The 15013-nt window shown below is 54.9% G+C and overlaps 1 protein-coding gene across 2 annotated transcripts in view; it reads left to right on the top strand.

Moving 5' to 3' along the window:
* The first annotated feature begins 454 nt into the window (after positions 1–454).
* The window catches only part of PADI1 (peptidyl arginine deiminase 1), a 41077-nt gene continuing 26518 nt past the window's right edge, over positions 455–15013 (top strand). For both annotated transcript variants that reach the window (XM_025447442.3, XM_049106746.1), the window contains exon 1: positions 455–644. In XM_025447442.3, coding sequence (XP_025303227.3) covers positions 553–644 — 92 coding nt within the window. In that variant the 5' untranslated portion in view covers positions 455–552. The remainder of the gene's footprint in view (positions 645–15013) is intronic.

Raw genomic sequence — 15013 nt, 5'->3', positions numbered from 1 at the left:
GGGGGTAGGGTAACCGCCCAAGGTCATAGGTTGTAAGAGGCAGAGCCAGGATTCGAACCCCGGAGGTCTGACTGCCCTGTGCTTCTGAGCTACCTGATTTCTCAGCACCGGAGATCAGATCCGCACCTGGCGCTTCATCAGCCCTCAGAAAATGCTGACGTCATTACGTTGGCGCGTTCAGACAACCAGGAGTCTGAGGATAGAGGCAAAGCTCGGGGAAGGAGAGACAGGGCCGACGGGGAGCTTCGGCTGGCAGCTGGGCCCTGCTCCCTGGGGACCCCTGCCGAAGCCCCCATTTCCCATCCCTCTGGGAGACCCGAGGTGCCTCCTCCCCTGGCCTCCTGGATTGACAGGCCTGAGTGAGAGGGCTGGGCGGGGAGCCAGGAGGTGGGGACTCCGGCTCAGGCAGCTAATCAGGTCACAGGGTGAAATTAAAAGGGAGGAGGAAAGCTCCGACCCGTCAGAAGGCAAGCTCCTTCCTGGCGCGACTTGGTGCCCAGGAGAGGAGCCGGGGCCATAGGAAGTGCAGAGGCCGGCGGCCAGGGGCACGGGATGGCCCCGCAGAGGTCTGTGCGGCTGTCCCTGAAGAAGCCCACCTACGCCGTGTGTGTGGTGGGGGTCGAGACGTCTGTGGACGTTCACAGGTGAGAGCTGAGAGGTACCCACCTGGCTGCAGAGGGCTGGGCCACCGGGGAGGACCCCAAGGCCACGGGGTGGGCGCCCGGTGGACAAATCGAACGTGCTGGTAGGAGATGGTTCTGACGGCAGGGCAGGTGGAGTGGGATGGAGAACTGGGGCTAAGGTTTCAGGCCCATCTTGGGGTTCCATCTCCTGGGCACCGGGGTCAGGTCTTTGGCCTCGAGGCCCCTGGATAAAGGTTCTAGCTCTGAGCCCTGGGCTCTGCGTTCTGATGTCAGCATGGGACTTGGGTGCAACACCAGAACGAACTGGTGCTCGAGACAGGGAGCGGGACTGGGCCACCCTGAATTTCTCCCTCTGCCTCTTGCCAACGACCCATCTGTCTGAGGTGGAGAGGTGTGGGGTGTGTGGCAGCTCGATCCTTGGAGGCCCGCCAGGGTGATTGGGATCAGGAGGGAGTGTCAGAGGGATGATTCAAGGAGTTAATAAAAGACAAGAACCTAGAATAAGACCCGGTCTCATGTTTGCCACCGTGATGACGATGGTGCTGGTGGCGATGGTAGCCCTGGTGACATCTTAAGGGCCCCAGAAGAATCGGCTTCTCCCTTTGGCCTGAGTCCTCTCTGTCCTGGCTCTGCCCAGATGGGGGCCCCGGGAGCTGGACTTGGGGGGTCTTGGGCAGCCTTTCCAGCTCTGACACTGTCTATGGACTCCATCCCTGCTGGATCAGATGGGGCTGGAGCCTCTGCAGATAAGGGGCTCAGGGTGGAGGCCCCCCTCTCCGAGGAGGTGGGGGCTGGGGAGACTGGGCTCTTGCTGCACTCCTGGATCTCAGGTGCTGTGCTGTCCCAGTCTGGCTAGTGAATGCAGGGCCTGACTTCCCACTTGGCCTCAGGTGAGCCTGTGTCCCGGAAGCCCTCCTGACCCCTCTGACAGTGGCTTGCGGCCCCAGGGACAGGGCTAAGGAGGGGGAGCCAGGATGCATGGAGGCCGGACCTCGGCTCTGAGTCCTGTCGGAAGCCCTGGTGTGGGGCTGCTTCTCTGGGACCAGCCTAGACCTTATTTTCTCCTGTCCCTTCAACGTAGCGTTTCCCAGGCTTAGCAAATGGGAAACCAGGGTGCCCAGTTAAGTACGCTTTTGAGAGAGACAACAAAGAATTATTCCAGCATATTGTCTGGGTCATCCTTATGTTTTTAAAAACTGCTGCTTAGCTGAAATTCATATTTAGCTGGGCCTCCAGCTTTGTCTGGCCACCCTGCTTTCACACCAAGGGCAAGGAAGGGGTGGCTAGTGGGCGCCCACGGTCCGATTCCGGACCTTTGCTCTCATCCCCAGGGGATGGTCATCCAGGCCTCTACTCTCATCCCCAGGGGACGGTCATCCAGGCCTCTACTCTCATCCCCAGGGGATGGTCATCCAGGCCTCTGCTCTCATCCCCAGGGGAAGGTCATTTCAGAAACTTAGGCCTACATGGTGCGGCTGACTAAGGCCAGAAGCATTTTACTGGGAGCCCGGAGACACGGGTTCTGGTCCTGGCTCTACTGCTGACTTGCTGTCTGGCGTGGGCCAAGTCACTGGCCCTTTGCTGGGCCTCCTCCCTTATCTGAGTCCCAAGAGGGTGAGCTAAGTCCCCTCCCTCTTGGGGAGGTCAAGCACCAGATTCTGAGCTGGACAGACTTGGTTTGTCATCCTAGCTCCATTCGTGGCTGTATGCCCCGGGCAAGCCGCTGCCCTTCTCTGAGCCATGGCTTCCTCAGCTGACAATAGCACGGACCTCCACGGGGCAGGGTGGGGAGTAAATGAGACCCTGGCTGTGTAGGGTCCCTGGAAGGCAGAGACGGTGCTCACAGCTCCGACAGCTCTGTGGGCTCCCTGTTCTCTGGTCCCTTTTCCTCCCATCACGTCTCAGAAGGTCAGAGGAACAGAGGACAGATCGGGCTGGGTGTGGTGGGAACAGAGGGCTGTGCTGTCTGGGAATCCCTTTGGGATCACCAAGCACCTCAGCATCCTCAGATTTGGGCCCTGGCCCAGCCATGGAGCATGAGGAAGCTGCCTGGGTCAGCCACAGCTGCTGTGCTCTGGTTGACCCTGGGAGGGGGCGCTACTTCAGTGCTATTTCTGAGTGAGCACTTTATTTTGTTTTATTCTACTCTATGCTATTTTTTAAATATTTTATTTATTTATTTATGAGAGACACAGAGAGAGAGAGAGAGAGAGAGAGAGAGAAAGAGGCAGAGGGAGAAGCAGGCTCCATGCAGGGAGCCCGACGTGGGACTTGATCCCAGGACTCCAGGATCAGGCCCTGGGCTGAAGGCGGCGCTAAACCGCTGAGCCGCCCGGGCTGCCCTATTCTATTCTATTTTAAACACGGGGCTTGAACCCATGACCATGAGATCAAGACCTGAGCCAACTGAGCCACCCAGGCGCCCCCTGAGTGAGCATTTTGAGAGATCCCCACCCAACAGCCCTTGAGGACCCTTCACGCTGGGCATTGGTCTTGACTAGGGATGTAGCCACGGAGGGTCTCTAGAAAATAAAGCTTTAATCTGCAGCAGTTTGGTTTAAGAGTAGATGTAAGGAAGAACTTCCCAGCCATCTGGTCTGGGATGGGTAGAGAAAGAGGCATGAAATTATCAGCCTGGGAAGGTTTGAAGAGAGCCTAAAGGTCACCCAGGGCCTGGGCTGCACATGATGATCAGTGTGGGGCCTCTCCACCCCCATTGCCACGAGTCTGGCTCCAGCTGAGACCAAGCAGGGGTCTCTACTTAGCCTTTGCTGGTAAAAGTGGGGGAGTACCCCGCCCCTGCACCGAAGAGGTGGTTTGTGGGTCACCTGAGCTGCCGGGAGGCCAAGCCCCCCAGGAGGGCCAGAGGGTGGGCATGCGGGGTGACATCATGGGGAGTGATGAACTCCCCTGGTGCTGTGTGCACTGTGTGGAGCAATGTTTGTCTTTGGGGTAACTGTGTGCCCCAGCCCCGGGAACCTTTGGAAAACGCCCGACTCTGGGTGTGCTAAGATTCTACACCATCCCCTCACTCCATGGCCTAACTCACCATCCTGACCTGTCACCCCAGCGCGCTGGCTCTCCATCCTGACCCTCCCGGTCTGGTCAGACTGCTCTGCTTGTCCCTGCCCGTGCTTGGAGGTGGCCCCCAGAGGACGCACGCCAAAGAAGAGGGGGTGGGCGGTGTGGGGGGGAATCGATTCGTGGTGCAGTCTCACCCCCTTTGTCTGCCCAGAGGCCAGAATCAGAGCTCCAGGCCAGAGGCGGTAATGAATGTTTACTCCCTGGCCAGGACGAGAAGGCTGGCTGGGTGGGGGACACAGACATCCTCCCGGGTCCCAACCCAGCCTCCCCCAGTTCTGCAAAGCATCAGGGCAAAATAGAGTCTTCAGATCAGGCTGGCGGAGTTCGGGTGCCCAGAGAGGAGGCCTCCGCAGGCCGCTGATGAGCCAGATACTGGCCCCAGGCTGCTGCTTTTCCCTGGGCTGCTGTGTCTTTCCAAAACCCCGAAAATGCCAAAACAGAGTTATAAAACCTGTGGTGTGTATATTCTTAATGTTTACATTGAGTAAATTGATGCTTTTAACGTGCACAGAAGTACAATGAAGCATAATTGTGCTGCTCACGGGATAATGACAGGGTTGTGGAGACGCTAATTCGTATGACGGACAGGCCCCAAGAGCCGGGCTGGACCTGGGCTGAAGGGCCGGGTGAGGACCGTGTCTCGGCCCGGCTCCCTCCTGGGCCACACCGCATTCCTTCATTAGAAGTAATGTCACAGTTTAGACGTGAGGTGCTTGGAGACTTCGGGGCTTCCCTACGCCGCGCGGATGGCGATCCATGTAGAGTGTGGACACGGGCCGTGGAGTGTGTGCTCTCGGAACGGGAAGCGTTGGCATCGGGTGGTCCTCCGAGGTCAGCCGCTCCTCCATCCTGCAGGCGTCCCTGCCTCCCTGGTCCGCCTGGCCACCTGCCATTTGAGACCACGGGCCCTCCCCTCCCTGCCACTCCCATCATCTCTGGTCTTTGAACCCAGCCTCATTCTGCGCCTTCGGTTTTCCTTCCTGCCGCCCTCACTGCCAGCCCCCAGCTGCCCCTTCTCCGCCCAGTCCCTGCCCTTCCTCGCTGGGGGGCCGACCAGCCGGGGACCCTGAGAGAGCGCTCGAGACTCCAGGAATGGGAGGGTGGCTCACATGTGACGTGGATTCCTCTCGACCCCAAAATGCTCTCCGTCTGACATGTCCTCAGCTTCGCGCCCTCCAGAGAGGCTTCCACTCCCTTCTTGGTGGCTGCTGAGCAGCTGTTTAGCTCTGCCAAGGGGTCCTGAGGCTTGCAGATGTTGTGGGCGGGATGTGGGCTAGAAGGAACTGGCAAGTGGCCCCTGGGTGCCTCAGTTGGTTGGGCATCCGACTCTTGGTCTCGGCTCAGGTCGAGATCTCAACATTGTGGGGCCGAGCCTCATGTCGGGCGTGCCATCTACTTGGCATTCTCTCTCCCTCTCCCTCTGCCCTCTCTCTCTCTCCTTCCCTTTAAAATAAATAAATAAGTAAATATGTGAATCTTTTAAAATAGAGAAAGAAAGAAAGAAAGAAAGAAAGAAAGAAAGAAAGAAAGAAAGAAAGAAAGAAAGAAAGAAAGAGCTGGCAAATTCCTCCCCAGCTATGGGGGGAGCCCAGGAGGTGGGCCTCAGCTGTGGGCCTGGACGGGCGCCCTGCAGACAGCACGAGGGAGCTGGGACCATCTGGGAGCTCTTGGCGGGGGCCTGCCCTCTCCGGAGGTCGGGCGCTGTGTTCGGGCCTCCAAATGGCCCGGGGAGGCCAGTCACCCGCACTGGAGTCCACGGCCACGTGGGGCCCTGAAGGTGCTCCAGCCACGGCTGTGAGCCCGCCCGCCCCCACCGGGGTCCCGGGCACCACGCTGGGACGGGTGGGCTAAGGCAGGGCTGGTTGGACCCCGTGGCGGGTACAGCTGGTGCGTCTGCTGGGCCCGGGCGAGGACTGGGAAGGCAGGCGGGTTCCATCCTCCCCGGGCACCGAGGGGGAGCTCTGTGGCGCTGGGACCATCTGGGAGTCAACGCAGCACCCGCTGCTGAGAACAGGGTGGCTGGTAGTCACGACCTCTGGGTGGGGCTCAGGCTTAGACTTGCAGGCTGTGTGACCTCGGGCCCGTGGCTTAGCCTCGCTGTGGCTGCTCCGCCCACGAGAGGTGGGGATAACATTGCTTGTTGTTCATACCTGTGGCTTTGGCCCCCATTTTACAGAAGAGGAATTTCATAAGGCACGAAATGCATACGCACGGGCATGCATGGTGACCCCACGGGGAGAGGGAAGGAGTGACTCATGGGTGACTTCCTATCCACAGCTCTGGGCTTGCGCTCTCTCCGTCTGTCTCTCTCGCTCGTGCGCACGGAGAGGTTCTCGTCCCCAGCCCCTGCGTGCCTCTGCTGGGGAGGCCTGGCGCTGAGACTGGCACCCCCCGGCCCAGCCCCCACTCCCAGGAAGGCAGGGGGTCCCAGGAAGGCCTGCCCCGGGTGCGCCCTCCTTCCTTCCAGGCCCTGGGCGTGCCCCTCCGTGAGCAATGACAGGGCACAGGTTACCCACGATTGTAATCTCTGGGAAGGAAGGGAAGAAAGAGGGAGAGAGCACAGCCCTGCCCTGCGCCCTTCCAGGTTGAGGCGAGAATGTGTGCCCGTGATGGGGAGTCTGCAAGGTGCCAGCCGTTTGCCTTCCCCTGACCTCTGTCAGCCGCAGCCAGCACCCCGGGGAGGCCCAGGGAGAAAGCCGCACCGGGGTGGGGAAGCTGGGGGACCTTCTGCGGCCTTTGCCCCATGGTGGTCACTTAGCAGATGCCTCTGCACACCTGCCCTGTGTGCAGCTCCGTGCTGGGCTCGGCACTCGGCGGGGACACGGCCCAGTCCTGCCCGTCACGGGCTCCTGTCGCAGTCTGGGAGCCAAAAGGACTTCAGGATGCGGATGTTCCCAACCCACATGTTAGTGAAGGGAGGTACGGGGCTCCTCTTATCCACCAGCCCTCGCACCAGCACCTGCTCGCTCCCCAAGCCCTGGCGACCGCAGGGACAGGGGTGACACCGTAGCAAGTGCTCACTGCCTTATCCCGATGAAGTGTCACAACAAACCTGTGCGGTACAGACATCTCAAATGATCCCCAAATGGCAGTTGAAGAAAGTGAGACGTAGAGAGGTCAAGGGACTTGTCCAAAGGCACGCAGCCCACGAAAGGCTGGAGCTGGGATTTGAACCCAGGTTTACTTCGACCCCCAAAGGCCTCATTATCCTTTTTTTAAAATTTTTTTTAAGGCCTCATTATCTGAGCATCTCCTCCGTTGCTGGGTCCGCTCGAGGGGTGGAGTGGGGTCAAGGCTGAGGTTGGGCTTTGGAGTCAGTCCCCGGTGGGGTCAAATCCCAGCTCTGTCACTCAGGTCCCCGTGTGTGGCCTCCCTTTGAATCTCAGTCTGTAAAATAGGGAGAGGAATATTTAACTTCCCTGCCCCGCAGGCAGGGCCCAGGCGATGGAATTGGAGTGGGATAGAAGTGCGGCGCAGACCGTGGTGTGGACTCGTCGAGGGCAGGGCCGGGGCGATTCCTCTCTGCTTTCACCGGACACACAGCAGGTGCTCGGGGAATGTGCGCTGAGGCCGAGCGGCCAGCGGCACTAACCGGACGCTCCATGTGCCCCTGCGGGGTGATGCCCCTTAGGATGGGAGCCTGCAGGGGGCTGGTCGGCCCGCTGGGACTGTCGGCCACGGCGGGTCTGGGCCCCCAGCAGAAGCACCCCCAGGGCTGGCCGCTCCAGAGAGGACCCGCCGGCTGGCATTCCTTGTGGCTTCAGTCCAGAAAACTCCAAGTCTAGGACATTGGGAGGTGGCACCTTGGGGGCATCCAGTGGGCAGGTGTCCAGTCAGGTGTGAGGGTGGCTATTGGCTCGGCCGGGCCAGGCAGCTCAAGGGCTGCCCACTGGCTCACTCTTCAGTTCTTCCATCTGATTCTACATCATTCTCTTCTCCTGCCTTTGCCTTTGCCCAGCACGGTGCCCTGGGCAGCCCTCCAGGGCACACGAGTCCCATCCCCACCCACCCAGCTGGAGGCCGAGTCAGCACCATTCTGCCCTCCCTGCCCAGACCCTAGGCTGGGAAGAGGGGCCCCAGACCCCCAGCTCTATTCCCAGGGGCTGGTATGATGGAGGGCATGGGAGGGACTTCTCCACGACTATTGTGTTTCTCTTCTCCTCGGAGGCCAAGTGGTAAGTAAGGTGTGGCCTGCTGAACCCCCGTGGGAGGAGGCTTCCGGGAGCCAGGGTGCAGCTAAGCAAAGGAAAAGCTTTCCAATTACCTGAGCTGTCAAAACACAAAGGAGTGTGAGGTAGTGAGTTGTCTGTCACCGGAAGTATTCAAGCACAGCCCTTTTAAAAAATTTTTATTTATTTATTCATGAGAGACACAGAGAGAGGCAGAGACACAGGCAGAGGGAGAAGCAGGCTCCAGGACCCCGGGGTCACGCCCTGGGCTGAAGGCAGATGCTCCACCGCTGAGCCCCCCAGGCGCCCCTCAAGCACAGAGTCCTGCGGGGGGCAGCAGGCAGGCCAGGATGATCTCTGGGACCCTTCTCCGACCTGAGGCCTATGAACACCCTGCAGAGGACTCACTGTTTAGGGCAAGCAGGAGCCAGGAGGTCATGGGCGCTGGCTGCCCTCTTGCCCTGCACCGACCTCACCCCTGCAAAGTTCAGGTGCACGTGTGGCGAGGAAGGGACATGGCTTTCCTGACTCGGTGCCCCACACGCTGCCTTGGCCACCGCCTCCGTCCCCCACCCACTCCCAAGCAACCATGTTGAGGAGCTTGTGTTGCAAGGTTTCGACATTTTCCTTTTTCCTTCCTACATCTTCCCCACCTAACTCATCCTTCCGGTCCCCGCTGGGGGCACGCTCAGGGCACGCATGCTCCTTTTAACGTCAGCCAGGCCAGCACAAAATAGAAGACAAACCTGCTGCTCCCTCCTCCCTCTGCCAGCTGTGTGACCCTAGGAAAGTTACTTAACCTCTCTGGGATTTCTTCGTGGGTCAAATGAGGACAGCAACACATACCTGGGAGGGTGCGTGTAGATGAGATCATGGGTGTCAAAACCTGAGCACATGCCTGCAGCATACCCCTCCCCACTATTACCCCCGGGACACCCTGTGCTTACGCCTTATCAGGTGGGGGGGCACACACCTCGCCACAGCAGGTGGGCTGGGTTCTTGCTGACTTGAGATCCTCCGTCCCACCCTCTGCACCTCCTTCTAGGAGATTCTCTAAGCATTGACTCTTCTCCTTGCAGCCTCTTTATGAGCCTGGCACACAGGTCCAGGCTGGGCACGGGGCGCAGGGATGCGCAGGACGAGTCAGCCAGGACGCTGCTCTGGGTGACACAGACGGATGGTGAAGGGGCCCCCAAGGAAGGTCTGAACCAGTGCTGTGGGAACACAGGGGACGCGGAGAGCTGGCCCGAGTGGGCTGGTCTGCTGGGGGTCCCGGGGACAGTAACCGTAACGGTGGCAGTGGCACTAATGCCTATGAAACTCCTACTGTGTGCCAAGGGCTTGAAATGCATCATCTCATGGGATCCCCCAACAGCCCTAGGAGGTAGCTCCCTGGGTTATGCCCCTTTCACAGAGGGGGGAAGTAGAGGCTCAGAGCAGTTGAGTGAGCGGGTTTGAGCCCACGCTCCACACAGAACGCGCACTTCCCTCCGTGGAAGAGGTGGCAGTTGAAGTGGGTCTTCAAGAATGCAGAAGGTTCCACTGCCCCCATCCGCATCCTCACCCCGTGCCCCTGCAGAGGCAGGAGAAGGGCTCTGGGAAGCAGGGCAAGGTGAGGGCACCCGCCGGTGGGCGTCAGCATGGACGTGATGACAAGGACACGATGACTGCATGCGTGGGAATGACGGAGACCCTCTCCTCTGAGGGGAGCTTTCACATGCTTTGTGTCACCTGCCTGTGAGGTTGGGGTGGGGCTGGGGGCTGCACCCAAGGGCGGCAAGCGGGCAGGTGTCACCTGGAGGCTCCTAGCCCACAGCCCCCCCCAGCAGCCCTTCATCCACGGCCCCCGCAGATCCGGGAGCCCGAGCCATGGGGAAGGCAGCGCGAGTCCCCCCCTTCGAGGACCGGGCGGGTTGGGGGAGGCCGTCAAGGGAAGAGAATCTGAGCTGCAAGTGCCTGCCCCGCATAACCCATAAGCCGCCAGGCATGCGCACCAGCCGGAAGCCGCAGCCCCCTCCCAGGGTCCTCTCCTCCCCCCCCTCCTCTCCCCCTCCCCTTCCCCCTCCTCTGTCCCCTCCCCTCCCCCTCCCCTCTTCTCCCCCTACCCCCTCCTCTCCCCTCCTCTCCTCCTTCCTCTTCCCCCTTTCCTTCCTCTCCCCCCTTTCCTTCCTCTCTCCCCCTCCTCCCAGTCTGCAAAGCTCCCGCTGGAGTCCCCTCAGCTCTTTCACACCTTTTCCACCCTGAGCAGCGACCTAAGTGAAACCACCTGGGTGGCGGTGACAGACCAGGGAAGGCTGCGGGGAGCTGGGGGGGGTGGGGGTGGGCTAGAGGGCGGGAGACACCTGCAAGGGTGGAGGCGGAGCCCTGGGCGTCCCTCCTGCCTGTCGCCCCCCCTCCCCGAGGCCCGGCCTCCGAGGGACTCACCTGGCACCTGCTGGCCCAGGACCCCAGGGATGGCAACAGCTGAGCAGGGGCACGGGCGGCGAAAAGCGGGCTGGGCTTGGAAGCCCCAGGGCATTTGTTCCCGCTCTGGCCCCTCTTCCTTTACCGTCTTGTTATTACTGTTACTGTTATTTCTTACCCTAAATAGGGAGTCCGGAGCCAGGGCCGTGACTTGGAAATGTCACCTTTTGCCTGAAGCTGGGGATTGGCTGCACGGAGCCCCGCCCCCTCGAAAGGGCAGTGCCTGGGGCTGGCAGGTCCTGGCTGGGCGTCTCCACCTCCGTGGAGCTGGAGCCCCTCTGCCGTGGGTGCCACCGGCCCTCGGGGTGCGCGGGCAGAGGCCCTGGGGCCAGGGGGTCGGATTCTGGTCCAGCGCAGCCCCCCCCCCCCCCGCTGCCCCCAGCCTGGCAGTCCCAGTTTCTGGCTTGCCCTGTCCTCATTGTTTGTGCCCCTGGTGGGTGCTGGGCACCAAACGGGGCGCTCAGGTGCCAGTAGCATTAGAGAGAGCAAAGTGGGGAATAAAATCCCTGCATTCCAGAGGGAGACGCAGGAGGGAAAGGCAATAAGCAAATACGTCAAAATAAGGAGACTGTGTCAGGTGGAAGGAAGCTGGCTCACGGGGGAGGGAGCCTGGGCCTCATGGTGTCTTCCTCTCACACTGTCCTAAATTGGGCAGAGAAGACCTCTCTGAGAAGGAAATGAGGGCCGGGGACCCAATGGATATCTACCAGCTGAACATTCTGAGCGAGGGGAACGGCAGGTGCAAAGGGCCTGAGGTGGGCGTGAGCTGGGCGCGCTGGAGGCAGAGCAAGGAGCTGGGGAGGGCGGAGAGGGGAGCCAAGTGGGCAGGAAGCCAGTTTGGCTCTGTGGAAGGCTGATGAGTGGGAGGGACAGCATAGGACTTTTTTTTTTTTTTTTTTTAAAGAGGACCCTTCTACTGTTACATCCAGAACAGACTGAGGGCCACAGGAGTGCAGGCGGGAGACCAGCCTGTTGTAAAAATCCACGTGGAAGCGGTTGGTGCTCCGCCCCGGGGTGTGAGCCGTTGGGGAGGTGAGAGTGTCCGCTCTGGAGGCGACGTGAAGGTGGAGTCCTTAGGCTTTGCTGGGGCGCTGGGTGTGAGCGCGAGGGAGGGAGGGGACCCCAGGCTGAAGCCGAGGATGGAGTGGTTTAGATCACGCAGGGGTGGGGAAGTGGGAGTTTGGTTTGGGACACTTTAAATCAATCAATCAATGAATCAATATTGCTTTTTAGAGTAGAACTTCTTTTACTTTTTTTTAAAAAGATTTTTATTTATTTAGTCATGACAGAGAGAGAGAGAGAGGCAGAGACACAGGCAGGGGGATAAGCAGGCTCCATGCAGGGAGCCCGACGTGCGACTGGATCCCGGGTCTCCAGGATCAGGCCCTGGGCTGAAGGTGGCGCCAAATCGCTGAGCCACCTGGGCTGCCCTAGAACTTTTTTATTTTTATTTTTTTTAATTTATTTATTCATGATAGACATAGAGAGAGAGAGAGGCAGAGACACAGGAGGAGGGAGAAGCAGGCTCCATGCTGGGAGCCCAACATGGGACTCGATCCCGGGACTCCAGGATCGCGCCCTGGGCCAAAGGCAGGTGCTAAACCGCTGAGCCACCCAGGGATCCCCCTAGAACTTAAAAAAAAAAAATTATTCCAGTATCTGACATACGGTGTTATACTAGTTTCAGGTGCACAATATAGTGATTTGGCAACTCAGCGCTCATCATTTTAAGTGTGCTCATTAATTCCCATCCTGCCCCCGGCCTCCCACCCCAACCTCCCCTCTGTTAGCCATCAGTTTGTTCTTTATAGTTAAGAATCTGATTTTTGGTTTGTCTCTTTTTATCTTGTTCATTCGTTTTGTTTCTTAAATTCTACATATAACGGTAATGACGGGATATTTGTGTTTCTCTAACTTATTTCACTCAGCATTATACCTTCTAGATCCATCCATGTTGTTGCAAATGGCAAGATTTATTCTTTTTTATGGCTGTATAATATTCCATTGCGTATATAAAAATATATATTTATATACTATAAATATTGTATGCATATAGTATACGCATGTTTATACATGCATATTTATATATTTTTATGCATCTTTATACCACATATTTTTTATCCATTCATCTATCAACAGACACATGGGCTGCTTCCATAATTTGGCTATTGTCGATAAACTTAAGGGTGCATGTATCTTTTCAAATTAGTGTTTTCACATGACTTGGGTAAACACTCAGTAGGGGAATTACTGGATCATAGAGTAGTTCTATTTTTAATTTTTTGAGGAACCTCCATACTATTTTCCACAATGGCTGCACCGGTTTGCATTCCCAACAGTGCATGAAAGTTCTCTTTTCTCTGCATCCTCACCAACACTTGTTGTTTCTTGTGTTTTTGAGTTTAGCCATTCTGACAGGTGTGAGGTGATTCCTCATTGTGATTTTGATTTGCATCTCCCCAATGATGAATGATGTCGAGCATCTTTTCATGTGTCTGTTGGCCATCTGGATGTCTTCTTTGGAGACATGTCTGTTCATGTCTTCTTGCCATTTTCAATTGACTTATTTGGGTTTTTTGGGTGTTGGGTTGTATCAGTTCTTTATATATTTTGGATATTGACTCTTTATTGGATATATCATTTGCAAATATCTTCTCCCATGCAGTAGGCTGCCTTTTTGTCTTGTTGATTGTTTCCTTCACTTTGCAGAAACTTTCTATTTTGATGTAGTCCCAATAGTTTATTTTTGCATTTGTTTCCCTTGCGTCAGGAGACATATCTAGAAAAATGTTGCTATGGCTGATATCAGAGAGATTACTGCCTATGTTCTCTTCTAGAGTTTTTATGGTTTCAGGGCTCACATTTAGGTCCTTAATTTATTCTGAGTTTATTTTTGTGTATGGTGTTAGAAAGTGATCCACTTTCATTCTTTTGCTGCCTAGTTTTCCCAATACCATTTTTTGAAGAGACTGTCTTTTTCCCAATGCATATTCTTGTCTCCTTTGTTGAAGATAATTGACCATATAATTGTAGGTTTATTTCTGGGTTTTCTATTCTGTTCCATTGATCTACATGTCTATTTTTGTGCCAGTATCATACTGTTTTGATTACTGTAGCTTGGTAGTGTATCTTGATATCTGGAATTATGATATCTCTAGTTTTGTTCTTCTTTTTCAAGATTGCTTTGGATAATTTGGGGTCTTTTGTAGTTCCATACAAATTTTAGGATTATTTTTTATAGTTCTGTGAAAAATGCTGTTGGTATTTTGATAGAGATTGCATTAAATCTTTAGAGATTTTTAAAATTTTTTTTTAATTTATGATAGTCACACAGAGAGAGAGAGAGAGAGAGAGAGAGAGGCAGAGGCACAGGCAGAGGGAGAAGCAGGCTCCATGCACCGGGAGCCCGACGCGGGATTTGATCCCGGGTCTCCAGGATCATGCCCTGGGCCAAAGGCAGGCGCCAAACCGCTGCACCACCCAGGGATCCCCTAAATCTGTAGATTATTTTGAGTAGCAGGGACACTTTAACAATATTTGTTCTTCTAATCCATGAGCATGGAATATCTTTCCATTTGTTTGTGTGGTTTTCAATTTCTTTCATGTCTTATAGTTTTCAACATAAAGGTCTTTCACCTCCTTGAGTTTACTCCTAGGTATTTTATTATTTATAAAATAATTTTTATTTATAAATTTATAAATAAAAGGTATTTTTATTTATGGTGGAATTATAAATGAGATTATTTTGTTAATTTCTATTTCTGCTACTTGATGTTTAGTGTATAGAAATGTGACAGATTTCTGTATATTGGTTTTGTATCCCGCGACCTTACTGAATTCACTTCTCAGTTCTAGTAGTTTTTTGGTGTAGTCTTTAGGGCTTTCTATATACGGTATCATGTCATCTGCAAATAGTGAGTTTATTCCTTACCAGTTTGGATATCTTTTATTTCTTTTTCTTGTCTAATTGCTGTAGCAAGGACTTCCAATACTATGTTAAATAACAGTGGTGAGAGTGGACATCCTGGTCTTGTTCCTGATCTTAGGGGAAAAGCTCTCAGTTTTTTACCATCGAGTATGATGTTAGCTGTGGACTTTTATTTAAGACTTAAAGGTATGTTCCCTCTAAACCTACTTTATTGAGAATTTTTAAAAAGTTATTTAAATTCAATTTGCCAACATATAGTATAACACCCAGTGCTCATCTTGTTGAGGATTTTTATCATGAAGGGATGTTGTACTTTGTTGAATGCTTTTTCTCCATCTGCTGAAGTGATCATATGGTTTTTATCCTTCTTGTTATGTGATGTATCATGATGATTGATTTGCAAATATCGAACCACTCTTGTATCCCAGTAATAAATCCCACTTGATTGTGGTGAATAATTTTTTAGTGTATTTTTGCTAACATTTTGTTGAGGATTTTTGCATCTGTGTTCATGAGAGATATTGGCCTGTAGTTCTCTTTTTTGATGTCTTTATCTGGTTTTGGTATCAGGATCATGTCCTCATAGAATGAATTTGGAAGCTTTCTACCTCTCTGTTTTTTGGAATAGTTTGAGAAGAATAGGTATTAACTTTTCTTTAAACATTTGGTAGAATTCACCTGTGAAGCCATCTGGTCCTGGACTTTCATTTGTTGGGAGTTTTTTG

This window comes from Canis lupus, chromosome 2 (assembly GCF_003254725.2).
Source record: "Canis lupus dingo isolate Sandy chromosome 2, ASM325472v2, whole genome shotgun sequence".
NCBI lineage: Eukaryota > Metazoa > Chordata > Mammalia > Carnivora > Canidae > Canis > Canis lupus.
The sequence above is the reverse complement of the archived record's forward strand: the minus strand, read 5'-3'. Positions and strand labels throughout refer to the sequence as shown.